The following is a 27,426-nucleotide window of genomic DNA, read 5'->3' on the forward strand; positions in this document are numbered from 1 at the left end:
CCGGAGAGCACCCTGGGGTGGCGCTGCGTCAACACGTCGTCCCGCGTCGTTCCGACCGAGGGCCGCGGGGGGGGGGGGGGGGGTCTGACGAAGCCGGTGCGGTGGTGACGGGGGACGCGGGGAACTCGTGCGCGTTTCGCTGGGAGGCTGCGACCTACGCACTTTCGGGGTGTGACTGGGAGAGGGCGGCACGCACACGCACACGCACACCGACACACGCACAGACACACGCACACGCACACTCAGGACAGAGATGCCGCACTGTGCGTGAGGCAGGAGGATGCTGCTGCTGCTGCTGGCGCACTGCACGGTGCCTTCCCGCTGTGAGTATCCCACTTTCCCCACTGCGGCACAAACTCACACACGGGGCGGGGGGTTGTTATAACGTTATATTAAGCGATGTGTCCTAACAAGTGGTGTTCGACGTTGGGTTCATTGGCCGGGCTACACGTCTTGTGCAAATAAGCCAGTAGACACGGACATAAAAAGTGCTTATTTATCATACAAAGCCTTGAACGTCCTTGTCCGTTTGGTGACGATGTCGTTCTCCTGTGGGATGGATCGCTCGGTGCACGACCCGGACGAAGCACTGCGCCACACTGCTGCGGAACATAATAATAATAATAATAATAATAATAATAATTAGGGGTATTAAGCAGAAGCTATTTAAGAAGTTGAACCACTTTTTCCACGCAACCGGTTCGTACTGTGCCTCGGTGCAGCCAATCTGTTCGCCCTGCGACCAGGCCTTGTGGCTTGTTTACAAGTGTAGGCATAAAATACAATCTAATCTTCTGATAACAACCGTGACAACTCGCCCAATAGATCCAATTATTTAAACAATCCAATATACTTTACAAGTTAGTTATTCAAGGCTCGGTGTGAAGATTTTGCCCACTGTGGCCGAGTCGGTCCAATCCAATTAGCGTCACGACTACAAGGACCAGAATGCGGTGGTCGAACGATGCGTTCTGGCGGAACTCGGAAATCGATCATCTCGGTCTGGAAGCCGCCGCTCCCGAGCCCAACGTGTTCCACTGCCTCTGCTTCGGGAAAACACGGATGTGCGCAGCAAGAGCGCGACTGTTTGGCAAGTTTGCGAATCCTCCAAGCGGAACTGCGCCGGAACGTAAGCGTCAGGGAGCACTCGATGCCGAAGGCGGATAAACAAACAAAACACGCACCGGGAGCTTTGTCCACCGTTAACGGGGTGTCCCTGTGATGTCAGGTGTTTCATCTCGCCCTTTTACGAGCGAGCGATCCGCCGCGAAATTCCCAGTTTGGGAATCCCCATTTAAATTGGATTAAAATAATCCCTTCGCGCTTTTCCAGCTAGGAAGTCAAGAGTTTTCCGAGCTCCGGGGTGGACTGAACGCAGCAAGAGCGCCGGGCCAGCCAGCAGGGTAAAGCCGCCGTTGTGTGAAGTGAACGCGGTTCATTATTAGAACACCGCCTTGGAAGGGTGGAAGCGGGGCGCGCCGTTGTCGACTCGCAGGGGCAGAGAGGATAGAGGTGGTGTTCGCGGAGGGCGGTATGTATGGTGGGAGGGGGAGGGGGAGGCACCACCAACCTCATGGGTTCGAATAGCGGACGACACCGTCGCAACAAATCAAGACGGAAGAAAGCCTCATTCTAAAGAGGATATTTGATATTTTGTCCGTGGATAACGGCGCCTTTATTTGCCGTAGTCCCGTGTCCGGGTGGCGCAGAGGAAAAAGCTCCAATGAATGAACGCTCGGACACATAGGAGGGTCGGGATCTCCGAGACATGGCTCACCGCCCGGACCCTTGGTAAGTTTATCCTTTACTTTGTTAAAGTGGTAACCCGTTCGATTGTTCTGATAAAAAAAATGTCATATTTAATACTTTTTATTTTTCTACTTGCACTTCATAAGAAACGGCCGTCCAGAGTACTTGCGTTATACATGCACTCCTTTGTATGCTGTTTCCCCATTGCTGGTGGCGGGGTCCGCCTTTCCCAGCAAGACCGCACCATCAAGTAAAAAGGCAGCCATGGTGAATTTGATGAACCAGCGTAGCTAGCTTGCTGTGGTCATGTCGATATGCATTAACAGTCACAAAAAAAACAACATGTTCGAACAGAGTTCTGTGATTTGTAGTGCCACCCAACCCACATAGACGTTGAAAGGTTGGATATTCGTCTCCATCAATCGACTCCACAGCAACGGTTTTGGGCTGCTATGAAAAGCAGGAAGGAAGGAATCAAATACCTTAATAAAGAGGCAAGGGGGTGTTGATCGTCCTACTTATCTATTGAACTGCCCTGCTTACTAAGTTGTGTTTGTGTTTTGCTCTTTTGGAGGTCACACCCACTTTTATCCCCGCGGGTAAGCTGTGGAGGCTGCTGCCTGTGTTAAGCGGCCTGCTGAATAGGCCAGAAGTTTAACTTAATCGTCTTCAACAGCTTCATCTACAGCTTTGAGTTGCATCGTTTTACCAGCCTTGCTACCCCAAATAGAGGCAGGGCGGGTTAAAAAAATGGGATATACTGTCTATATTAAACCGTGGTTTTGGGGGGGGTGGTTGGCCAAAGATTGGAATTGTTGGAGTCGGTTTAAGAACCACTAATCTCCCACGACTGGTACGATATTGGTGGCCCCTTTCTTTAGAAAATACTTTAAAATAGGGGGTGTCACCCTTCACCTTTGAGTAATATTGGGGTATGCAAATTGTAAAACTTCAGTCTCTAGGCAGGCACAGATATGTAATGGCCAGTGTGTTCTCATATCGCACGTAACTTAACCGATAGTCAATAATGACTGTAAGCAAGACTGCTGTCATGCCCGAAACAGCAGGGCAGGAGTTACCTCTCTTCCCTTCCTCTCTCTTTCTTTGTGTCTGCCATAAAAGCCACCAGCCACCAGTTTCTAATATTTGATCAACCCCCAAATCTTGGTTCAAATCTTAGGGAGGATTTTGCGTGCGTTTGTCTCCAGGCCCCCGCGGGTGACAGTCCGGCATGAGTACATCGGCCCCAGATCTTACCTGGTCTCCCACTTCACCTCGGTGGGAGATGTTAAGCAGCTTCTCTACGAGGAGACGGATCTGCCCGTACGAGAGCAGCGGCTGGCTCACAACGGGAAAGTGGTGAGTCGTGAGATGTGATGTTTTTCTGATATTTAAATGCGCATTGTCTTGTCTTCTTGTCTCATATTTGCAGTATTGTGAGGATAGCTACAATTTATACAAAATAATACTATTAGTAGAGTAGTTTTCTATTTGGAAATAATAATCCTTATTTACCCTGAAAGTGATTCTTGTCCGATATTTACAAGAGGAGTATTTTTTATTTTTTTTTAATTATGTTTCCCCACTATTATATGTGAGACTGTACAGTATGTATTGTGTTGATTTTTCCGCTTTCATGTTCAGTTTCTGCCAACACACCATGCTGGTTTAATAGACTTATAACTTTACTCTAGAAATGTCATATGGCAGGAGAACAGATCACCAGGCAATTTGGGAAAATGTGCTCCACTTTCACACAATAGCCCCGTTTGTCCTTCTAAATATCAGTTATAAAGTGGTTTGGCTGTAGGGATTGTACCCAATACCTTGCTGAGTCATTAATATGCTTGTTGTTGTCATTTGTTATGAGGGATTGGTGTGTGTGTGTGTGTGTGTGTGTGTGTGTGTGTGTGTGTGTGTGTGTGTGTGTGTGTGTGTGTGTGTGTGTGTGTGTGTGTGTGTGTGTGTGTGTGTGTGTGTGTGTGTGTGCAGTACACACACACACACACACACATATATATATATGTATGTATGTATGTATCTTTCCATTTGTAGGTCAGTATTATAAAATGGTAATTTGACACAGATGGTCATAGGTCTTATCAGTCTTGCCTTCTTGCTGTCCATGTCTGTGGTTGTTATGTCATTGTGTGGCCTAACATGACCGTTGTGGAAGCCCTTTCTATGGCCGAGCTGAGGGAAAGGAGCAGGTGACAGCCACTGCCCAGCAGCCGCTCTGATCTCATCTTCATAAAATTAGCTGCAAACCACACCCACACACTGGTCCCAGATGATCCTCAGACCACAGGGACCTCCGAGACCTACACGGTGAAGCCAAATATACTTTACAAGGCTGAGACCTTAACCTCCAATGTTTTACTGTCTGAGAGGAATCCTTAGACCGTGCTTTGTTTTCTGTGAGTTGTGTGAGCCTAGATTTTAGGCCTAAATAGTGTCTCAGAAAAACAATGTAGTTCCCCACTTAATGGAATTATTTTATTACGATTCCTGGCCACATACGCATATAGTACTTCCCTCCTTGTCCTTTCATGGAAGTTCCGGTTTTATCTGATTTAATTACAAAAATGCATTAAAACAGTAGATGGCGCCCTGCCTGCGTCCCTACTGAGCAGAGAAATTTGATGCTTTAGGGGACACAGTAAGGCAACAATTCCACCCAACGCTGTGCGACTCAGACACATTCTTCAAAATAAAGAGCTGAGTCAGAGGATGCTGTTAAATCAATTACACCATGGAGCTTTAAAGCCAAGTAAGTACCAAAACACAAATCTATCTATGTTGGAAGACGGAAATGGGAAAGTTGTAAGTCTTCGCTTGTGAATGAATTGATTTCATACTTCAAATCTAAATGATAATTTAATGTTAAATATGGGGGGAATGCATTTGATACAAAAAACTTGTGGACATTGTTTACTTGAAGCTACCACTGTGTGATTTATGAAGCGATAAATTAGATATTAGATATTAAAAAAAGATCTGTACATGGCCGCAGCTCATGACCTCCCTTCGGCACGTACGAAGAACCCCAGGCATTTTTGGACACACATCACACGGCACACACATTCAGACACATGCGAGCATCAATATCAGCCGGACAACTACTTTGCCGGCCGTGATGATGATTACAATGAATATTTTTTTTTTGCATGGTTCATTCTGCCTGCCAGCGTGCTCGCATGCCAGAACTGCTGAGCGCAGTGGGTGACAGTGCAGACCAGAGTGTTTCACCTTTGAGTGCCAAAACAAAAGCACTAGCAGCAGCAGGCACACACCGCCTACTAAATCGATCCAGAAAAATGGACTGTGGGATGGTTGTGCAGTGCAGTGACACGGGTGCAGAAACATTAGCCTCGTGATGAACTGCATCATTTTTCATTAAGAACTCACCTCTGATGCTTACCTCGGTTCCCTTGATGTAATAACAGTCACAGCATTCATGGCAGAAATCATTTGTTTTATAGCCAATTTTCTCGATAAGTGTCAGTGTTCCTCTAGCAATGATGGCGGTCATAAATTATGAGGAAGGTTTTGAGACATAGCTAGGCCACTAATGTAAAGCAATCATCGGGGAATACGAATCCTGAATTTTAAACATTACATGCTGTAGTCACAGTGCTGTATAAGCCGTCCTCCGTGGTCCTCTGAGCACCTAAATACCGGACAGTGTGTGTGACATCTGCTCTGTCAACCATGCTGCAACTCACTTGGACAGATTTACTGTGATTCAAAGTTGTATTTGTGCACAAAATAACAAACAACATGGGAGTTACAGATTATTGTCTTGAAAATCTGAAATTCTTTGCAACAGAAAAGTGTTTTAAGTCGTGTGTGTGTGTGTGTGTGTGTGTGTGTGTGTGTGTGTGTGTGTGTGTGTGTGTGTGTGTGTGTGTGTGTGTGTGTGTGTGTGTGTGTGTGTGTGTGTGTGTGTGTGTGTGTGTGTGTGTGTGTGTGTGTGTGTGTGTGTACATTTTTATTTTTTTCCAGTGTTAATGGGGGGATTGGCGGGGTTGTATTCATGATTAGTCAGAGGTCCACCAACTCAAGCTAGATTTATACTTGCCTCAAGTGTGAGGGCACGAGGGAGCGCGTAAAGATTGGGCAGATTAAGATAGAATTTTCTATCGTCGATCGACTCCATCGTTTGCAATTGAAATTGAGGACAGACAATAAATAAAAAGAATAATTATCCACCAGGAAAAATCCATGCATTGAAACGGTGCAAGTGTAGTTTACTGTGTTCTGAAACTGGAGCAGAGAGGGAGGGCGAGAGGGGCGGAGGCTCTCGCCCTCTCTGCTCAGAGCTATCGAGTAACCACTGTTGATCAGATCTCAATTACCCGCTCTACAGTTATGTGCAGAAACTTTAAGAGGGCCTCAAATAGAAAAAAAAAAAAAGAAAAAGAAAAGGCACGTGGACCCCCAGCTCCGGTTCCGGCGGAGTGCAGATCACGCCTGCAATGCGCATCGGGACGCCCGTGATCTGTGCTTTGCTGTGCGCACATCGCTGGTGTGCCGAGGACATGTTCCTCAGCGATATGTAATGTATGTCTTGCCCAGATCCGCTACCTCATTGCCCATTCACAGCTCAAAAAATATACCGCCCCTGATAAAAAAGGGACCCATGAGGTCCATGGGGCATCAAGGGGCAAAGGGGCAGGTGCTCGGACACCTGAACGGCTGAACAGCAACTGGGCACATGTCCTCTTCCTGTCATAGTTATGACAGTAAATGAGGAAGAAAAGGAGAGGGATGTAACCAGGAGGGTGTTGGGGTGCGTTCAAAACAGTTGTGTGGCCGATTGGAATATTGCACGATTGCCCAAGCTCAGAGCGTGTGACGCAAATTACGTCAGGGGTTGGCGCCATGGCACGTGGGGACCTGCGCACCTCTGAGATTTTGAGGCTTGGCGTGAGGGGAGTTCCCTGGAAATGCATTGTAAAGCCATGGGAGATAAGCCTTTTGCTGTTTTATTTCTGATATGTTGGAACATTAGGTGTTTTCGCACCATAGGAACTTTTCCGTAGTTCTGAGAAATTGTGGATCAAAGGTCCCTTTGACCCTTGGCACTGCAGGAACTAGGAACGATCATAGCTCTTAGAATGTGGGACTTTTTTAAATTTATAACCAATACAAATAAAAACAGTATTTTTATTGTAGATGTATTTCTTTCATTTATTTTACTTTCCGACGTTAATTGAATGACACAAAAAAATCCCCGTGCGGTGTCCCGATGAGAGCCCTTGCCTTGCGAAAGTCGGAGCAAACTTTTAAATGAAGTCTTGTAGAACTAATATGAATGAAGATCCAGCAACCGGATTTCTTATTTCTCGCCTCAAATTTCTTCAGAAACAGTTTTGGTGGACTCATAAGGTGAAATAAGTTCAAGTTTATAGACTAAATACAACTCGGAGCTCGTGCTGAAATCCCATTGGAGTCTCTTCAGCATTCCTACTGCGGTGAGAATGCAAACTGAAAAAAAGCCATGAAGGTAGAACTGTTCAGTCCGAAAACGCCTATTGATCGGCAGCACAAGTCAGATGTGAAATTTAAAGTCTACCAATTACTTTTTGCCACAGAGACAAAGTTTATACGCAAACAGCTCACTCAGGTTTGGTGATTTTATTGTAAATTAATAGGGTCGTTGTAAAGTTCAGTTTACAAATAAAAGGGAATATTTTTATTGGTATTTATATGCAGTTTCTTTTTAGAGTCTTGCAAAGAAGGAGAATAATTGCACATTGTGACTCCGTTGCAGAGTTCAGTAAGTGCCTCTGTAAAAAAATGCTGAGCAGGACATAACTTCAACCCCTCCCTTAATTTTTTTTCTAACATAGCCAGACTATTCTCTTTGAAATAAAGTGATATTCCTTCAGAAATCCAATAACAATTCAATAGTTAAAATAATTTCTGAACCGTTCACTACAGTGCTTTAAAATCAACATTAATGCCTATGACTACAGCTCTTTAAGTCATAATACTATGCCCTTGAACTCAAAGTAATCTCCGTCTCTCTCTCTCTCTTTCTCTCTGTACTTGGACCTAATTCTATCAAATTAGCTGGATGACTCCATGCAGATTGGGACTCTCCTGCTACCTGGAAGTCCAGAAGTTTCCCTCACGCTGGAGGGAGCCGGCCTGAAAGGAGGAGGTGAGTATGAAGCCACATCCTAGAACCGCTCCGCTAAGGGCGGACTGTCTCAATAGATACTTAACCAGCCATGCTTTTGCAGGGAGGTTTGGACAGACCACACCACCACTGGTGGAGTTTTTGAAAGACATTCTGCAGAGGTATCCCGAAGGAGGACAGATTCTGAAAGTAAGTTGGAAATAATAAACACACCCACACTAGACATTTAGTGCGTATTGTATAAATCTATTGATTAATCCATTACATTTTGTTTCAGTCTCACGCCAAACTTGAGTTTGACTCAGCCCTTCAATTGAAGATACTGCACAGTCATTGCTTCAGCACACTAAGCCTAAACAAAGTCTCACTGTTATTGTGTTAATGAGCTGTTAATTGCTCCTCGGCACAGGCGACACTCCTGAGTATTTAACATCCTGGGGTTTGGAATCAGAAAAATAGGTCAGGTAAAAGTGGAAGTTTCTTCCCAACTACAGCCTTCAGTTTACCTTTGATGGCATCATCTTCCATAATACCACGTAGAGTGTTGTACAGTTTGATGGGAAAGGGTATTAGACTAATACCATACATGCACTGCACATATATGTGATACGTATAGAGTAAAAAAAAAAAAGGGCAAAATAACAGCTCATGGAAATAAAATCAGGAACATCCCTTAAAAGAACAGTAGAAGCTATATATCTGGGTTAAGTGTTAATATTTCTTCCTCTTTTTTTGAAGGAGCTAATTCAAAACGCTGAGGATGCTGGAGCAACGGAAATCAAGTTTATGTTCGATGAGACAGAGTATGGAGTTGAGTCACTATGGTCACATGATATGGCACAGTATCAAGGTGTGGATGTGGTTTAATTCATATTTTAATAGATGCTAGTAGTAGTATAATACAAGCTGAGTTTACTTTTTTTTTCTGGATTTATGATTGCAGGCCCAGCTTTGTATGTTTACAACGATGCTGTGTTTACTGATGAAGATTGGAATGGAATTCAGGAAATTGCAAGAAGCAGGAAGAGAGAAGATCCTTTGAAAGTTGGGCGGTTTGGAATTGGCTTCAACTCTGTGTACCACATCACAGGTGAGTGATGTTCGATGTTGAGCATCATATTTGTGTTCAGATGTTCATTCATATTTCCTCTTGGGCATCAGTCTTTGGAAATAAGGTTTATGTGCAGGGCTATGTATTTAAACAACTTTGTTCAGGCATTTGGGAGGTTGATAAAGAACAGCTAATTGCTTGAAACAGAAACCAACTATAACACTGGAAGTTCCCTTTGGAAAAATAAAATAATTATATTGTAGGTAATAAGTCTTAAAACCTGTCCTTTAATTCCACTTTTATATCATGCTGTACCAGAGCTATGTAAGCTGTAGCAGCTTACAACAAACTATCTACTGTGTTCCATTATAAAAGACTCATTTGTTCTGTAAATAATTACAGTGTATAAGTGCCTATGGGAAGCTGCCAAGTAACCAACATCAAAATCCTGGAATATACTTTGGGGAGTTATTCCTACCTATTGTGTTGTGAGCAGTGTCAAAAACATCTGCATATCTATTACCAATCATTTGGAAGGTTTTTACTCACTGAATGCAATTTTCACCTACAAAGTTATTTTCATGCTCAAGATTTCATTCATGCTGACTGTTTTAATGTCTTTGATGTCAATGTTTCAGATGTTCCCAGTATATTCAGCGGCGAACAGATTGGTATGCTGGACCCCCATCAGACCTTGTTTGGGGTCCATGAGTCGGGCCAGTGCTGGAACTTAAAGACGGACATCAAAGAGATCAAAGAGCGTGCTGACCAGTTTGCCCCTTATATCGGAATGTTCGGGAGTTCAGAGGAAACCATTAAAAATGGCAGTTTTCCTGGCACTTTATTCCGCTTCCCGCTCCGCACGAAGCCCTCGCAGCTCAGTGGCAACATGTACAACAAAGAGAAAGTGTTGGAGCTTTTTGAGTCTTTCAAAGCCGACGCCGACACCGTGCTCCTTTTTCTGAAGAGCGTGCAGAAGGTCTCCCTGCACATGCGCGAGTCAGACGGCACAGAACGCATGCTCTTTCAGGTCACAGCATCAGAGGATAGTGACAATAAACTGGAAAGGCCGGATTCGCTGAAGACGCTAGGACAGGCCATAGACAGCTACAATAATGGTGTACCCTGCAACACCATTACATGTGCCACATACCAGGTCAACATTGAAACCCAGGACGAAACAGTCAAGGAGACCCAGAGGACAACTTGGTTGGTGTGTAATGGGGTGGGCGGTAGAGGGATGTGCAGTGAACTGGACTCTCTGGCCAATGATCTAAAGTTCATCCCCACCATTGGTATTGCACTGCCCCTCACACTCATCAACACAGAGGACAAAGGGGCCACATCAGGCTTCTCAGGACGAGCTTTCTGCTTCCTCCCTCTTCCCCCTGGGGAGGAGAGCCTGACCGGGCTTCCAGTGCATGTAAGTGGCTTCTTCGGCCTCACAGACAACCGCAGAAGTATCAAGTGGCGGGAGGTGGACCAGTGGCGGGATCCGGCGGCCTTGTGGAATGAGCTTCTTGTTGTAACAGTGATTCCCAGGGCTTACTTCACGCTCATCATGGAAGCTATTAAGAGGGTCCAGACAAAGAAAGACCAAGACTTCCCACTCTCCCCGAGAGGGACTTACCGGGCCTGGCCAGACCCCCAACAGGTCAAGTCCCGCTGGAAACCAATCCTCCAGCCTCTGTTCCATGACTTACTGCAGCAGCAGGTTATCTACTCTTTAAATAAGAGCTGGATACGTGTGGATGAGGCTGTGTTCTCACAACTGGACACAGATGAGGACATTTCAGAGACTGTGATCAGCTACCTTCAAAGCTCAGGAATGCAGGTTGCCACAGTACCTGCTGCCATGGAGGCAGGCTTGGTCACCTATGTGCCCGGGCCCAAAGAAGTAAAGAAATTGACCCCCCATTTGGTACGGCAGGTGATCCGAAAGTCCAAACTTAAAGGTTCCACCCAGGAGAAGCTGCTGCTGCTGGAGTTTGTGCTGAGTGACAGCTGCTACAGCGATCTGATTGGGCTGGAACTACTGCCACTGCAAGATGAGACATTTATAGCGTTTTCATCTTCTATCAGTGAAAAGGATGCCATTTATTTGGCATCTGAAGATTATCCCAGGTGAATACAAACAATTATTATAAAGTAATTGTCTTTCCTTACACCCACCCACCCACCCCACATTATTGAAATAATTAAGTTGTTAAAGACAGTGATCAATCACCTTCATAAAAAGGACAAATATTGTCAGTGTTTTGTTGCGTTCGCTCAGCTGATATAAATGATGAAAATATGTTTTCTACTACTGTATTGGAGAATGCAGTGTTTCAAAATCACATGATGGTTTTGCTTGTATGACACCTTAACTTTTAATTGTTTTGCTTTGCCTCAAGGGTTCTATACCCAGGACTGGAGAGCCGATTCATATTGGAGAGCATTAGACCATCAGTAATGAACAGCTTAAAGAATGCAGCCAAAAGCAGAGGTAATGTTTTGTTTTTGAGAACTAATAACCTTTGACAGAAATGCACCAGTGGAGTTGATCTTGTGGCTCTACAGTGAGATTGGAAGAAACAACATTTTCTCTCATGAAAAAGTCATCCGTAGCAAATTAGTGTCAAGTACAGTAAATGCTTTGATATCTACACATAGCAGCATTAAATCCTTTCCCTCTAAAAATAAATGCCATTCATAAAAAAATAGCCTTGTTGTTCACCACTGGGTCACTTCATTCTCATGCAGTGCCCAAGCTTAACCTTGTGAGATGGTAGATAGTTTATGACCGATGTGTGAGAGTGAGACAGGTTGAGCATGCTGGCACATGGGAGATTTCATTTTATGCATCACATTCCACTCTCAGCTATCAGATCCAGGACTTGCTCACTGCCATGCTCAATTGGAGGCTGCCAAAAAGCCTGCAAGCCAAAGGCACCAAATATTTTGAAATAAGAGATTTGTCCTTCAAATTCATTGAAAAGCACAGGAAACAGAGAAACACAACCAGCTCTCGAACAATAGTACTCTATACAACAAAAATTTTGCATTTAATACATACATTTAATTTGCTCCTCCCAAAGGATTGTCTTTAAAACTGATGGTATGCCTACTAAGTGGTTCAATTTTTTTGCAGTTTAAGTATGTTAGACATATACAGACCACAAAATGATTAATTTAGTAATAAACCTAAAGGCCAGAAACTGCCTAAAACCCATTAATATACTATTTTGTGCTAGGATATACAGTGGCTCTAAGCATTGCTGTTACGGGATAGGTGACTCACAATATGTACAGCTTTAAGAACATATGAGATAATTCAAAATAATGTGTTCACTCCTAATTTCAAGGAAATACATATATGCAAGATTCAAGATGTTTATTTGTCACATACGTACATATTCATATGGGAAGTAAAATTACATATCACACATCACATGCATCAATTCAATTCAATTTTATTGTTACAACTTGTACAATATGTAAAACATTACCTAATTTAAAAACACGAAAATGATTGGAAGTGACTCTAAAACATGTCATTTGAATTACAGTTCAACAATATCTTTGGGGGTGTTCAGGTAGGTATTCCAACGTGTGTGGAATATGTAACACCCTAACCTAAACCAATGCAGTGTTTTAAGTGGACACAATGACAATGAAAAAACACTCGGGCCTTATTCAGACATTGTACCTTGTATCCAGATATACTGCATATCCAGATTGTCGAGATCCAGTTAAGATGGATTGGTATTCACACTTGGCTTCACAATGCGTCTCCAACAATGCCTCTCCGTTAATCCGATCACAAGTGGACAAACAAGACACGTCTTGTTTGACCACTCATGATTGGATTTCACTTCCCTACACAGTATGCAAATAACAACATATTCTGTTGACCAAGACCAATCCGCCCCAATAAGGGACCCCATGTGTCCCTGAGCCTCGATTGTGCCCTGAGCGATTGGATCTCAATGCGTCCTCAATGCTTTTGGATGCCCAAGACGCATTTTAATGCTAGGTCTGAACAGGGCCTCCGATAGAATAAACAAACAAACACTTTGAAAATACAAAGTCTATTCAATGAAACAGTACTGTGAGGGGAAATAGGGCTGAATGATTAATATATTTTTAATAGCATTTTAGTTATATTAATATGAAATGCAGTATGTCTGGTTTGTGTACTCTGCATGTCTATATCTTTATAGATAAATCAATATGGTTATGCTCTGTGGATTGTTTTGTATCCCACTGATAGTAAATGTATAACTTAAGTTTTATTAGGATAAATATCAAGCTGAGCTGTAACAAAATTTCAAATTAAATCATGATCGCAATATTGGTCAGAAAATTGTAATAACCATTTTTTCTCAGCCCTAGATACAGTATACAGATATACTGTATATACATATTTAGATTGTGTTAGAATTTCATTGTGAGCCTGATGACTTTGCATTGGTTTACCAGCATAATCTTCTTGAAAATTAACCCATAATGATAATCTATTTCATATATTCAGATTGATGTGCGTGTTTTGTAACTTTTAATGTGTTCTAATCTGTAGAGATTTTTCGCTTTGAAAAGGATCACTAATAGTAACACAAGCTTCATCTAATGTCATAGTGATTTAACATTTCAGTTACACTGGCCATGGTTTTAATCCCTGTGATATGACAAAACTTTGAGGCCATATTCTATCTGACTTGACCCTCTTTTCTCTACCCTCCAAGCTAACTTCTATGCTGGCACTAACCCCAATAGCAAAAAGTATACTTTATCTTGGGTACTGGATATTTAACGGCATACTGTGTAGTAGTTTGCCATTGTCTTGGACTATTCCATTACTATTACTTAACTCACTCCCACATAAGCCAACATATTGTGTTGTGTCTTATGTGTTTGAGTTGTCACCATTGGGCCAAGATTCACGCTTGTTTTAGAATGTCTTTTTTTATTTTTTATTTTTTATTTATTTATTTTTTTTGCTCCTCTGTAATTGTGTCACTTACAGTATGTACATCTGCATCTCCAATACGACATGGGCAAAACCTTTCACAGCATCTTCTGAACATCTTACGGTCATAGTGATGGCCTCTTTGGTGTCATCTTTTACTCAAAAATAACAAAAACATAACTGCCCAAAAACATCCCCAAAGCTTTTGATCGCAAAAAGGATTTCCGAGGCAAAGAACCAGGTATTGCTAGTTTAGTGGTACTAGTTTTGTGTTATCTACACAGGCTGCCTAAGCATCAATAAAATTTTGATTTTAATTCATTTAAAATGGGGCAAAATAGTGCACAGTATGCATTTAAGAACAAACCCAATTTGTTTTTTTCTGAGGAATATTATATTGTGTGTAATTTACACACTGTGTATTGTTTACACAAATATCCATTGTTTTCACTGTTAACGTTTTTTCATAATAACACAGTACAATTCTGACTTAACTAAGTTGTATTTTTGCAATCTCAACAGGAAGACCCTGCACTCAGGTACAAGTGCTAACTGCTGAAAGATCAGTTCGACTTCTCAAAGAGATTCTGTCAACAGCCTGGCCCTCTAGAGACTTCATGGTTCAGTGGGAACCTGGGAACACAGAAAAGAAGCATCCAACATTTTCATGGCTAAAGATGGTTTGGAAGCATCTGTATATAAATTTTGCTGATGACCTTAGTTTGTTTGAAGACATGCCTTTGATTCCAAATGTGCCATTGGAGGAAAGTAGAAGCAAAGTCGAGCTCCTACGGCTCAAAACTCCATCACCCCTCATCCTCATAGATGAGGAAGAAGCCCCACTTTCTCAAAGCCTTCTTGAAATCATTGAAAAGCTCGGAGCAGTAGTGATTAAAAGACTGGACCCATGCCTGCAACACCCCCTACTCAAGAATTACATCCATCCATTAACACCCAGTAACCTGCTTCAAATTATGGATAAGTCTTCAACACAACGAGTAGCAAATCTAGTTTCGTCTTTCACAGTCAAGGAAAAGGTTGCACTGAGAGACTTTCTGGCAGGAATTTCTGACATCACAGAAAAAGAAAGGCGCATCTTAGTGGAGCTCACTATCTTTGAGAAGGTTGGACCCTGCTCAGAGAAAGGAACTCCAACATTTACCTCACTGAGAGGTGCAAGAGCATTACATCACACTGCCAAGTATCCATCAAATGTGAAGATATCCATTAATGTTGTCAATTGCCAAGATGAGGCATCTATCCGTCTCATCAAGATGGCAAATATAGAACAAGTGAAAACAACCGACTTGTTCAAACTTGTCATTCAGGATATTGAGAAGGGGTTCTATTCAAAGGATGAAATAACAAAAATCATGCTTTGGGCACTTAAACATCTGTCTTTCCTCAAGAATGAAAACCCTTCTGTGATTGGGTGGCTTTCCACTCTAAAGTTCATCTATTCCTCTTCAGGGAAGCCAGTGTCAGCCACAGACCTTTTTGATCCTGAACTTGAGATTTTACAGAATCTGTTCTACATGGAAGAGAGAATCAGGTTTCCCACAAATACCTATACATCATCGCCTGATATTCTTCATTCACTGAGACAATTGGGACTGAAAAATGAAGTACAACTTGCTGAAAAAGATGTCGTCCAAGTGGCAAAGAAGGTAGAGGAGCTACAGGAAAGCAAAGAACCTGAGTGGGAATCTATTGTGAAAAAAGCAAAAACACTCTTGCAAATACTTAACAGACAAACAAAGTTGGTTAAGTCCACAGAAGCCCAGAATTTATTGGTTAACTTAAAGTGGGTACCTGTTTGCAAAGAAAGACCTCTTAATTACCCCAAAACTCTTGCTTGGATGGGGGACACCATTAACATCTGCTCAATGTCCGAGATGTGTGATGTATCACATGCAGTTCTAGTGGGATCGTCCGTTGCACTTGTTGAGCACCCATCCGCAGGTATGAAGAAGGCACTGAAACTATCCATAGACCCTCAGGTGGATCAAGTCTTACAGCACTTGAAAGCTGTGAATGACTGGCATCAATCTCAAGCATTCACCACAGAGGATTGGTATCAGTTCCAACAGATCCTTTTTGAGATATATGGCTTCATGCAAACTCACCTTGAGGATGCGAGAGAAGCAATGAAGTCATTGCCCTTTGACTGGGTATGGACAGGGAAGACATTCACATCTCCAGGTCATTCAGTCCTAAAGCCCATCACTGACCTAGATTTGCAACCTTACCTCTATTCCTTACCAAAGACCATTAGAAAATTTCACAAACTTTTTAAATTCTGTGGCTCTGTTGAAGAGGTTGTGCCAAGTCATGTGTTTGAGGTAATTAACACTATCCAACAAAGGTGCAAAGAAGAGATGACTGAAGAGGAAAGTAAACACAATCTCCTACTTTTAATTAACATCTTGAGATGGCTGTACAACAGTCAAATACCCGTAGAAATCCACATGCATGTGCCGATTCATTGTTACAAGGACCCAAGCCAATTGGCCATGAAGCCCATTCATGAATGTACCTACTGTGACATCAAGGTGGATGATTTAAATGACTTACTTGAAGATGCCTCTGAGCCGATTATATTAGTTCATGACGACATCCCTATGAAGACTGCAGAGTGGCTGAAAGTACCATGTCTCAGCACAAGGCTGATTAATCCAGAGAACCTTGGCTTTGAGCAGTCGGGTCAGCGGGAACCTCTAACAGTACGGATAAAGAACATTCTGGAGGAATATCCATCTGTATCAGATATATTTAAAGAGCTTCTCCAGAATGCCGACGATGCAAATGCAACAGAGTGTAGTTTCCTGATTGACATGCGAAAGAACACTGACATTCGAGAGAACCTGCTGGACCCAGGTATGATTATTTGTCATGGGCCCTCATTGTGGTCTTTCAACAACTCTGTATTCTCTGACACAGATTTCCTGAACATCACAAGGTTAGGTGGTTCAATGAAGAGATGTGAAGCAGATAAAGTGGGAAAGTTTGGCTTGGGTTTCAATTCAGTGTATCACATCACTGACATTCCCATCATAATGAGCAGAGAGTTCATGATCATGTTTGATCCAAATATCAACCACATCAGCAAGCACATCAGAGACAGGTCCAATCCAGGAATCAAAATTAATTGGAGCAAACAACAGAAAAGGTTGAGAAAATTCCCCAACCAGTTCAAACCTTTCATAAATGTATTCAATTGCCAACTTCCCTTAGCTCAGGAATCGCCATATAAATACAATGGGACACTCTTCAGGCTCCCATTTAGAACAGAGCAGGAGGCCTCAGTGAGCGAAATCAGCAGCATGTGCTATAACACGACAGACATCTACTCTCTTGTTGATGAGTTCAGCATTTGCGGCCACCGGCTCATTTTGTTCACACAACATGTTGGAACTATGGTATTGAAATACCTGAAATATGAAGAACCAAACCCTGCTTTGGCCCAAGATGTTGTCACAATCAACAAAAGTGTTTGGTCATCCAAAGCTTCTTATGGACCTCTGAGCATCTTGAAATCTGCTGCCAAAGTTATGAAGAAGGTGGCAAGCACCAACAGAGTTCCTGCTGATGTTCCCAAGTCTGGCTGTATCATACGCATTGTAGTGGAGGAGTTTCACAATGTGTTCAAGCGCATCGTTGATCTCCATTCCCCACTCTTCAGAGGCTCAGAAGAAGATCCCAGTCAGTACTTTGAGATGGCTGCTAAAGGAATTCAAACCAGAAGGCTCACAGAGGAAATGCCCCAAAAGGCAGTTGAGGTCACCAACTGGCTAATTTGTTCATGCATGGATGTAACTGAAGCACTCAAATATTCCCTGAGTGAGGGTGGGAAACGGTTGGGACTCGTACCCTGTGGAGGTGTGGCTGTATTGCTTTCAGAGGAAGAGAATCGTAAATGGACAGTAAAGACAAATACAATCCCTGTTGGGGAAGTATTTTGTTACCTACCTCTCAGAATCAAGACAGGCCTACCAGTCCATATCAATGGTTGTTTTGCAGTGACTTCAAATCGCAAAGAGATCTGGAAGACCGACACTAAAGGAGACTGGAATTCGCTGTTTATGAGACATGTCATTGTTCAGGCATACTTGGCAGCACTGAGTATGCTACGTACGATGGCTGAGAATGGAGAGCTGCTTGACTACATCTATTATGCAGCGTGGCCTGATCCAAGTCTAGTACACGATGACTTCACATTAATCAGTCAGGGAGTTTACCAAGAAATATCAAAAGGAGGTGACAGTGATCTTGCAAAGGTGTTCTCAGATGGAAAAACCTGGGTGTCAATCCAAAATGTCAGGTTTCTCGATGATACCTTACTTTGCAGGCCAGATATTGGCCCTCCTGCATTCAAGATATTCTTGAAATACCTAAAGAAGAGTGGTTCCCAAAACCTTTGTGCTGTAGAGTTGCCTGATTGGGTGAAAGAAGGATTTGATGATGCTGGTTGTAAAGGTAAGTTAATGGAAAACACCCTTACAGAGAAGCAGTTCTTCTCAGACGTGTTTTTCCCTCATATCGAGGATATTGACAAAGACCTAAGAGATCCGCTGATGCATTATGTCTTGAATGAAAAATTGGATCAATTTGCATCCATTCTCACTGTAACGCCATGCATCCCATGCTCTGGCCCTACAGAACAGTTGGTTCTGCCTTCCAAGCTCATCCATCCTGATGGCAGAGTTGCTAAGCTTTACAGTGCAGACGATGGAAGGTTTCCCGGGGGAACTTCAAATGACTACCTAAATCCTGTGTGTTTAGTAAAGCTGGTACAGCTGGGCATGGTGAAGGATGATCTCTCTTGGGAGGACCTGATTGAACGTGCAGAATCTGTGATTGATCTCAACGAAAAGGACCATACTGCTGCATGTTTCCGTAGCAGCATACTGCTAAGTCTCATAGATGAGAAACTGAAGATGAAAGATCCAGGAGCAGCTGAATTCTCAGGAAAGCTTCAGGTCATACAGTTCCTTCCCTTCCTAACACGACCTGCAGGATTTTCACTACCGTGGCACGGGAATGACTTTTCCCCTACAACCATGTTCTGTGCCCAAGAACTCTTTACAACTGAACATCAGGACACAGTATGTCTCATGAAACCAATCCTTAACGAGAACTCCCCATCGTTCAAAGGCTGTGGCCCAGTCTCATTGGCTGTGAAAGACTGTCTTGGGCTGATAAGGAAGCCTACAGTGGGACTAGTCATCAGCCAATTAAAGGAATTATCCAAGTCTTTTGATGGTGTTACTCTGTATCAGGAAAACATAACAAATGCCTGTTACAAGTATCTACATGAGGAGATGCTACAGGATCACAATGCCAAGGAGCAAATCATGGACGAGCTGAAAGCATTCAACTCCATTCTGGTAGAGAACACTTATGTTAATCCCTCTAAAGTTGCATTCTACCTGAATTTTGATGCAGCTCCCTATCTCTATCAGCTTCCAAACAAGTACAGAAACAGCTGCCGTGAGCTCTTTGAAAATGTTGCTGTTCCCTCAAGCTTCACAATTGAGAACTTCTCTGCTGTTCTTGAAGCAGTAAAACAAGAGTGTGGGCGAAGGGCACTTAGTGAAGAAAACTTCCAGCTCTCTCGCAGAATCATCAGTGAAGGAATATGGAGCCTGATCCGTGACAAAAACCAAGAATACTGCCAAGAGAAATACGGTGAGATTCTTCTACCTGACTCTAATCTGACCCTGCAACCATCAAAGTCTCTATGCTATAATGACTGTCCTTGGATTAAAGTCAGGGACTCTACTGTGAAATACTGCCATGGAGATATTCCAAGAGAGGTTGCTGTGAAATTAGGAGCAGTTCCCAAACGTCACAAAGCATTGGAGAGGTACGCCTCAAATATCTGCTTTACTACACTTGGGAGTGAGTTTGGACAGAAGGAAAAGCTTACAAGCAGGATTAAAAGTATTCTCAATGCTTATCCATCAGAAAAGGAAATGCTCAAAGAGCTTTTACAAAATGCAGATGATGCCAAAGCAACTGAGATTTACTTCATTTTTGATCCACGAACTCACCCCACAGACAGAATATTTGATGATAAATGGGTGCCAATGCAGGGTCCCTCACTTTGTGTATACAACAACCAGCCATTCACAGAGGATGATGTCCGGGGAATACAGAATCTTGGAAGAGGAACAAAAGAGGCCAATCCTGGTAAAACTGGACAGTATGGAATAGGATTCAACTCTGTCTATCACATCACTGACTGCCCCTCCTTCATCTCAAACAATGATATTCTCTGCATTTTTGATCCTCATGCACAATATGCACCTGGGGCAACATCTGTGAGTCCTGGAAGAATGTTTAGGGATTTGGACTCTGACTTCAGATCTCAGTTTTCAGATGTTCTCAATCTTTACCTGGGAGCGCATTTCAAGTTGGAACGCAGCACAATGTTCAGATTCCCCATACGTTCAACGGAAATGGCAAAGACATCGGAGATCAGTTCAGTAGCTGCATCGGACAGAATGGTGCAAAACCTTCTGGATAAATTAAAAACCGATGGCGCAGAGCTTCTGATGTTTCTCAACCACATGGAGAAAATATCGATCTGTCAAATTGAAAATGCAACAGGAGAACTCAAAGTCCTCTACTCTGTGACTGCTAAAATAACAGATGGAGATCGTCTTAAACGCAAACAGTTTCATGCCTCAGTCATTGATAGTGTGACAAAAAAGAAGCAGCTCACCGCAATCCCAGTCCAACAGATAGCATACACAATGGACATAGAGGACACTGATGGAAATTTGACTACATGGATGATCTGCAACCGATCTGGGTTCCCAAGCATTGAAAGCGTCTCAAAAAGCGTAATCTCCGCCCACAAAAATGAAGACATCACGCTATTTCCACGTGGAGGTGTAGCTGCATGTGTAAGCAATAACTACAAAAAAAAACACAGAGCTTTCTGCTTTCTACCCCTCTCTCTGGAGACTGGCTTACCGTTTCATGTCAATGGGCATTTTGCCTTAGATTCTGCAAGAAGAAATCTTTGGAGGGATGACAATGGCGTAGGGGTAAGGAGTGATTGGAACAACAACCTGATGACATCCTTGATCGCCCCAGCTTTTGTTGAACTGTTAATTCAGCTGAAGCGGCGATACTTTCCGGGTCCTGACCCCACCATGACTGTCATACAAGGAACCCCAATTCATGTTGTAAAAGAAACTTTACGGAAATTTCTGTATTTCTTCCCTGTCAACAGACTTGATATTCAGCCAGATTGGTACTGTCTGGTCAAAGCAGTGTACAATTGCATTCATGCTGACTTGAAGCGTCTACTTCCTGTGGTCAGAGCACCACAAATTGACAATGCAGATATGCACTCTGTGATTTACATCTCCTGGGTGAACACATCCACTGCAAACAAAGGCAGAGCCTTTTTTGACAATTTGCTTCAAGATGAGCTTCATCACATGAAAAGTACAGAATACAACATCTCGACTAGGAAATCTGTGGCTGAAAATGTTTACCGACTGAAGACCAGGATTCTAGACGTTGGTTTTAACCTGGTTCACAGTTGTGATGAGACTGCAGATCTTTACCTCTGCTTAGAAGATGCAGGAATTCCAGTGAGTTATGTAACACCAGAGGATGTTCGCAACTTTCTTCACACATTCTCATCACCAGACACATCTTGCCAAATTGGGAAACTCCCCTGTCGACTCCAGCAGTCAAACTACAAGCTATTTCACAGTTTGAAACTTCTTGTTGACTACTGCTTCAAAAATATTGAGGTGGATGAAATCAAAATAGAGGGCCTACCTCTTTTGATCACTATGGACAATATGCTTCAGGTGTTTGATTCCAAGAGACCAAAATTCCTGACTACACATCATGAGCTTATCTCATCAAGGAAAGAAATTTTCATGAACACATTGTACGTCAAGTATAGTGACATCCTACTCAGAGCAGGAGTTGCAAAGACCTTTGATATCAGCAGCTTTGGTGACCTACTGAGCTCTGTTCTTCCACGAGAGTATCGGACGCGAATACCTGTGAAGTGGAGAGACAGCTATGCAAGTGAATCCTGGCTAAAAAGTGCATGGCACTTCATCAGTGAGAACATTGCTGTCAAAGAAGACGAAGAAGATATCAGACCCAGTTTTGACACAGTACTTGAAATACTGAAAGACTGGGCTTTGCTACCTGGCATCAAATTCATGGCGAGAGATAAGCTGGTCATGCCAGAGCATGATGTGCTGTTACCACTCAATCTGATAAATATTGCCATCTTCCCACATGGCCAAAATGACAAAGTCTTTCACACCTTAATGAAAGGTGGGTGCATTCAGCTTGCAGTGAACAAGATTGCCAGCAAAGAGAATCCCATCATATCTTTTCTGACACAGCACACAGCGAATATTGATAACCCATCAAGTATTCTAAGAGCTGTCCAATACATGATTCAGACATCAGCATTCAAAGCAGCAAACTTGACTGACAAGGACTTTGAGGCTCTTCTGCTGTATTTCAGTTGCAACCTAGTTAACCTCACACAGGATGATGCACAGAGCCTAAAACTCCTGCCATGTTTTAAAGCGGTTAGTGGGAGATACATAAGCATTGCAAGCTATGGCTCTTGCTATGTTTTGGGAAAGAACATTCCCACTGCAGACATGGACAAATGGGCCCACACAACGATGTGTGCCTTTCTTTCTGACAGTCAGCAATTGAAAGAACTATACAGCTTCCTTGGATGTACCCCCATTGACGATTTGGAAGTTTATCTGAAACATCTGCTGCCAAAGTTTGACAGTCTTTCATACGAAGCAAAAATTGAACACATTGTCTATTTGAAGGAGAGACTTTTGTCAATGGAAGAATCATGTGCAATGAAAGAGCAGCTGTATGATAAATTGGAAGGACTTTCCTTTATCTATGACTATACAAACAGACTCAAAACTGCCAAACAGTTTTATGATGAGACAGTAAAGGTGTTTGAAGTAATGCTCCCTGCGAAGTCATTCATACCTAAAGACTTCTTTAAGAAGGTTGAGCAGATATCAAAGCCAAAAAATGGGACAGCATTTCTCACATCATGGATCACATTTCTCAGAAACATAGGCCTCAGGCATGTTGTTTCTCAGCAGCAAGTTCTCCAGTTTGCTAAAGAAGTCAGCATCAAAGCCCAAACAGAGAGCTGGACCAAAGATAAAGCGCAAGTCATTGTTGATGTTCTCTTGAATCACATTTTCAATGAGAGAACAGATCTCTTTGTTGGTACGTTCCTTAAAGAGCTTTCAATGATTCCATTCCTGTGCCCTGAGCGTGCTCCTACAGAACTCCTTCGTCTTCATTCACAGTACCAAGAGATGAGTGGCACAATTCCTCTAATTCGATTCAGTGGATCTCAAGTCAACCCAAAATTCAAGCAAACAGATATCATTCATTTGCTTTGGACATCTTGCCCTATACTCCCAGAGAAGGCTACACCTTCAAGTATAAAGGACCAAGAGGGCAGCACACTCAGCGGGCAAGAACAACTTGACCAAGTGCTTAACATGTTAAGTGTCAACTTGGAACCACCGTTGGAAAAAGTAATAAGCAACTGCAAGAACATCTGCAACATATCCAATCCAGATGATGAAATGGTGAAAACAAGGAACAAAGTTTTAAAGTCCACCTATGAATTCCTCAATGCTGATAAAAGAGAATTTCATTACCAGCTTCGTGGGGTGGCATTTGTCATGGTTGAAGATGGCTGGAAACTACTGAAACCTGAAGAAGTTGTCATCAATTTGGACAATGAATCTGATTTCAAGCCGTACTTGTACAAACTTCCCCTAGAACTTGGTACCTTTCATCAACTGTTTAAACTTCTGGGCACAGAAGATGCTGTATCAACCAAACAGTATGTCGAAGTGCTGTGCCGAATTTACAGAAATTCCGAGGGCAAGCAACTTGATCCAAATGAAATGAGAACTGTCAAAAGGACTGTCTGCGGATTGTTCAAAATTCTTCAGAATGATCCAGTGGAAATTCGTAAGGATCTGGAGAGTCTCAGAGACTTGACGTTTTACCTACCGAGCCACGATGGAAGGCTCGCCAAATCAAACAGCCTGGTGTTTGATGATGCCCCACACTACAAGAGCAGAATTCAAGGTAATGTTGGTGTACAGATGCTTGTGGACATGAGTCAGTGCTATCTGGGAAAAGATCATGCCTTTCATACAAAGATGATCATGCTACTTCCACAGAAGTTAAGGCCAAGACTTCTAAGTAGTATCCTTGAAGAGCAACTTGACGAAGATTCTCCTAGAATGTGCCAGTTTGGAGCACTGTGTTCACTGCAGGGTCGCCTGCAGTTGTTACTGTCATCTGAGCAGTTCATTACAGGCCTGATCAGAATAATGAAACACGAAAATGATAACGCATTCATCGTAAATGAGGAAAAAGCCATACGTCTCTGTAAAGCACTTTGCGAGGGACTTAAAGTATCTTGTTTTGAGAAACTCCAGACAACATTAAGAGTCAAAGGATGCAGTCCCATTCCAAACAGCCGCAGTGAAACACTTGCATTTCTGAAGAGATATGGGACTGCTGTAATTCATCTTTATATCCAGCATTCAGACAGCAAAGACATTAATTTCCTCTTGGCATTGGCGATGACACTGAAGTCTGCTACAGATAATTTGATATCCGACACCTCTTATCTAATTGCTATGTTGGGTTGCAATGACATTTACAGAATCACAGAGAAGCTGGACAACCTCGGTGTTAAGTATGACTCAACCGAGCCTTCAAAACTTGAGTTGCCCCTCCCTGGAACCCCTATACCGGCTGAGATACACCACATACTCCTTATGGACCCCATGAATGTGTTTTATCCCGGGGAATATGTGGGTTATCTAGTAGACTCTGAAGGTGGAGATATCTATGGGTCCTACCAACCTACCTACACATATGCCATCATTGTTCGCGAAGTGGAAAAGGAAGATGAGGATAACCCAAGTTTCCTGGGAAAATGCTTCCAGATTGACATTGGCTACAGTGAGTACAAAATTGTCAGTTCCCTTGACTTGTATAAATTCTCCAGGCAAGATGATAGCAGTCAGGTAAGGGACAGCAGTGCTCCATCAACCCCAGCAAGTCCCGATTGTCGTACTGCAGGTCCACGAATGACGCCGCCGCTTTTTGCGGGTAAGGAAAATCACAGACCCCCTCCCCAAAAGCAATCTCCTAAAAAGATCAAGATTCACACATTGCCTGAAATTCTGAAAGAAGTGACCTTAATAATTGAGCAAGCTTGGAAGCTTCCTGAAACGGAAAGGAAGAAGATAATTCGACGACTGTACCTCAAATGGCATCCAGACAAAAATGCTGAGAATCTTGACATTGCCACAGAGGTATTTAAGCATTTGCAGAATGAGATCAACCGGATGGAGAAACAGTCACTAAATGATCAGCAAAACACTGACAGAGCTTCGAGGAGACCCTTCTCTGCGTCTTCTACCCGGTTTCAATCAGAGAAGTCCTCATTTCAAAGGTTCTATACATCATGGAACCAAGAGGCCACAAGTCATAAGTCAGAGAGGCAACAGTTCAGGGAACACTACACAAACTATGCAGGTTCATCACATTCTAACCGTTTCTTTGTGCCGCCAACATTTAAGTCGGTTGGAAACCCAGTGGAAGCCCGTAGGTGGCTTAGGCAAGCCAGAGCCAACTTCTCTGCTGCTAGGAATGACCTTCATAAGAATGCCAATGAGTGGGTATGCTTCAAATGCTACCTGGCCACAAAGCTGGCACTAATAGCTGCTGACTATGCAGTCAGAGGAAAGTCAGACAAAGATGTAAAACCAACGGCTCTGGCACAAAAAGTGGAGGAGTACAACTCGCAGCTGAAAGGACTTTCCAGTGATGTTCAAATCCTAGAAGGATATGGGGTTGACAGCCTAAGAACTCGCTATCCCGATCTTCTTCCCTTCCCACAGATTCCCAATGACCGATACACATCTGAAGTGGCAATGAGAGTGATGGAGTGCACTGCACGTATTATCATAAAACTTGAAACTTTTGTCCAGCAAAAAATGTAATACTGATACTATACTGCTGTTAAGGGAAATTAATCAATTTTAGAAAATATGCATAAATCATCTGTAAAACTGGACAATAGTGGTTGTGTGCAATAAAGAGTATGTATATTATTCTTTTGAGGCAAATTCAAATATCCAGCTGGCAGCTTATGGTACATATGCAGTTTCTACCTGTGATAGTGGTACCGGGGACCCATGCGCAATGTATAATTGTATGGCCCGAATATCATACTAATAGGCTGTTTCAAGATAGATGTTGCTGTTATCTGAATTGAAGAAAACCTCTGCCGATGCTGTACATACAACTGCCCTAAGCAATACATTTTGTTTACCAAAGTCCCTGTGTTGAATATTTTGCTCTGTTTGGAATTAGGAAAATTATGCTGCTTTTTTACTTTACTTTTTATAAAAGTATATTTTTCCTGCCAGACTACCATTGGACTGTATTTTAAGGGTGTACTTATAATACAATAACTATATTGCAACTATTGCGATGTCCTGCAATGTGTCCTATTTGCTCAATCTCAAAACAAGTCTTGGAAATTTCATATTTGCATTTGTACATTTTGCTTATTTTATATATTTACAGTTTATTTCCTATAATTTATGTAAAAGTTGTACATTTTCTGTAACAGCCAATTGTTAATAGACAAAGCACTTTTCAGAAACTCCTCGTGTAATTGCACTCGCACATGTTGAACGCTTGTGTCACCACAGCAACTAGGCTGCACCCAACTGTGAATGGTTAAATCGTGGATGTTACATTAAGCCCAAATATTTTTGTTTTTTTGTAAGTCAATATTATTTATGTTATGTGTTTTTTTAAATGTTTCTTCCTACAATAACATTTGGTGACCACTCTGGATCATGCCCATGTGGTGACATGTGCAGTATATGTTTATAATTTGTACACATGAATTGTACAAAGTTTCTAATTTTGACACAAGTTAGGCCTCCTTTAAAAAAAACAATTATTTTGATAGGACAAAATGGTATTTCTGTGTTCTCAAGTATACTTGAGAAGCCTTGAGAAAGAAGTCACTCACCTGTTTGAATACTGCAGTGATAACCTGGGTGTATACAGTAATAGTTTTTTGTCATTCATTGAAAAGACTTACATAGCATTTGATGACATCCTTCTAACACATGTACCTTTGCCAACATTAAATCATTTTCATGCATAACCTGTTGTCTGACCTTTTCTGATGTAGAGGATGTACATTGTGATGGTCATTTCTTACTGTTTAATTGTGATATACTTGTGATTTTACGGAGAAAAGTAACAGTTACAAAATGGTAGTTCAGACTTACATTTTTAATGTTGTGCTTCTTAAGGCTGAAGTAATTCAGCTAAGGAAAGCTCGCTGGAGATAAGTTTTACTAACATTGGCAAAGAAATAAAACCGTGTAAGTAAGAATCCCTGTTAATTGAACGGCGTCAGACATTCTC

At 42.5% G+C, this 27,426-nt stretch overlaps 1 protein-coding gene across 2 annotated transcripts; it reads left to right on the plus strand.

Annotated features, from left to right (window-relative positions):
• The first annotated feature begins 257 nt into the window (after positions 1 to 257).
• sacs (sacsin molecular chaperone) lies at positions 258 to 27,152 on the plus strand. Of its 2 annotated transcripts, XM_080007353.1 has the most exons (11): positions 258 to 323; positions 1,689 to 1,791; positions 2,958 to 3,108; positions 7,828 to 7,918; positions 8,001 to 8,086; positions 8,636 to 8,747; positions 8,841 to 8,987; positions 9,587 to 11,072; positions 11,345 to 11,436; positions 12,500 to 12,526; positions 14,422 to 27,152. In XM_080007353.1, the coding sequence occupies exons 2-11, from the start codon at positions 1,769 to 1,771 to the stop codon at positions 25,974 to 25,976; spliced, it is 13,770 nt and encodes a 4,589-aa protein (XP_079863479.1). In that variant the 5' UTR covers positions 258 to 323; positions 1,689 to 1,768; the 3' UTR covers positions 25,977 to 27,152. The 2 variants fall into 2 exon arrangements, with proteins under 2 accessions (XP_079863479.1, XP_079863478.1); XM_080007352.1 differs by lacking the exon at positions 258 to 323 and having other exon boundaries at positions 1,632 to 1,791.
• Positions 27,153 to 27,426: the final 274 nt, after the last annotated feature.

Source organism: Zeus faber, assembly GCF_960531495.2.
Source record: "Zeus faber genome assembly, chromosome: 9".
Classification (NCBI taxonomy): Eukaryota; Metazoa; Chordata; class Actinopteri; order Zeiformes; family Zeidae; genus Zeus; species Zeus faber.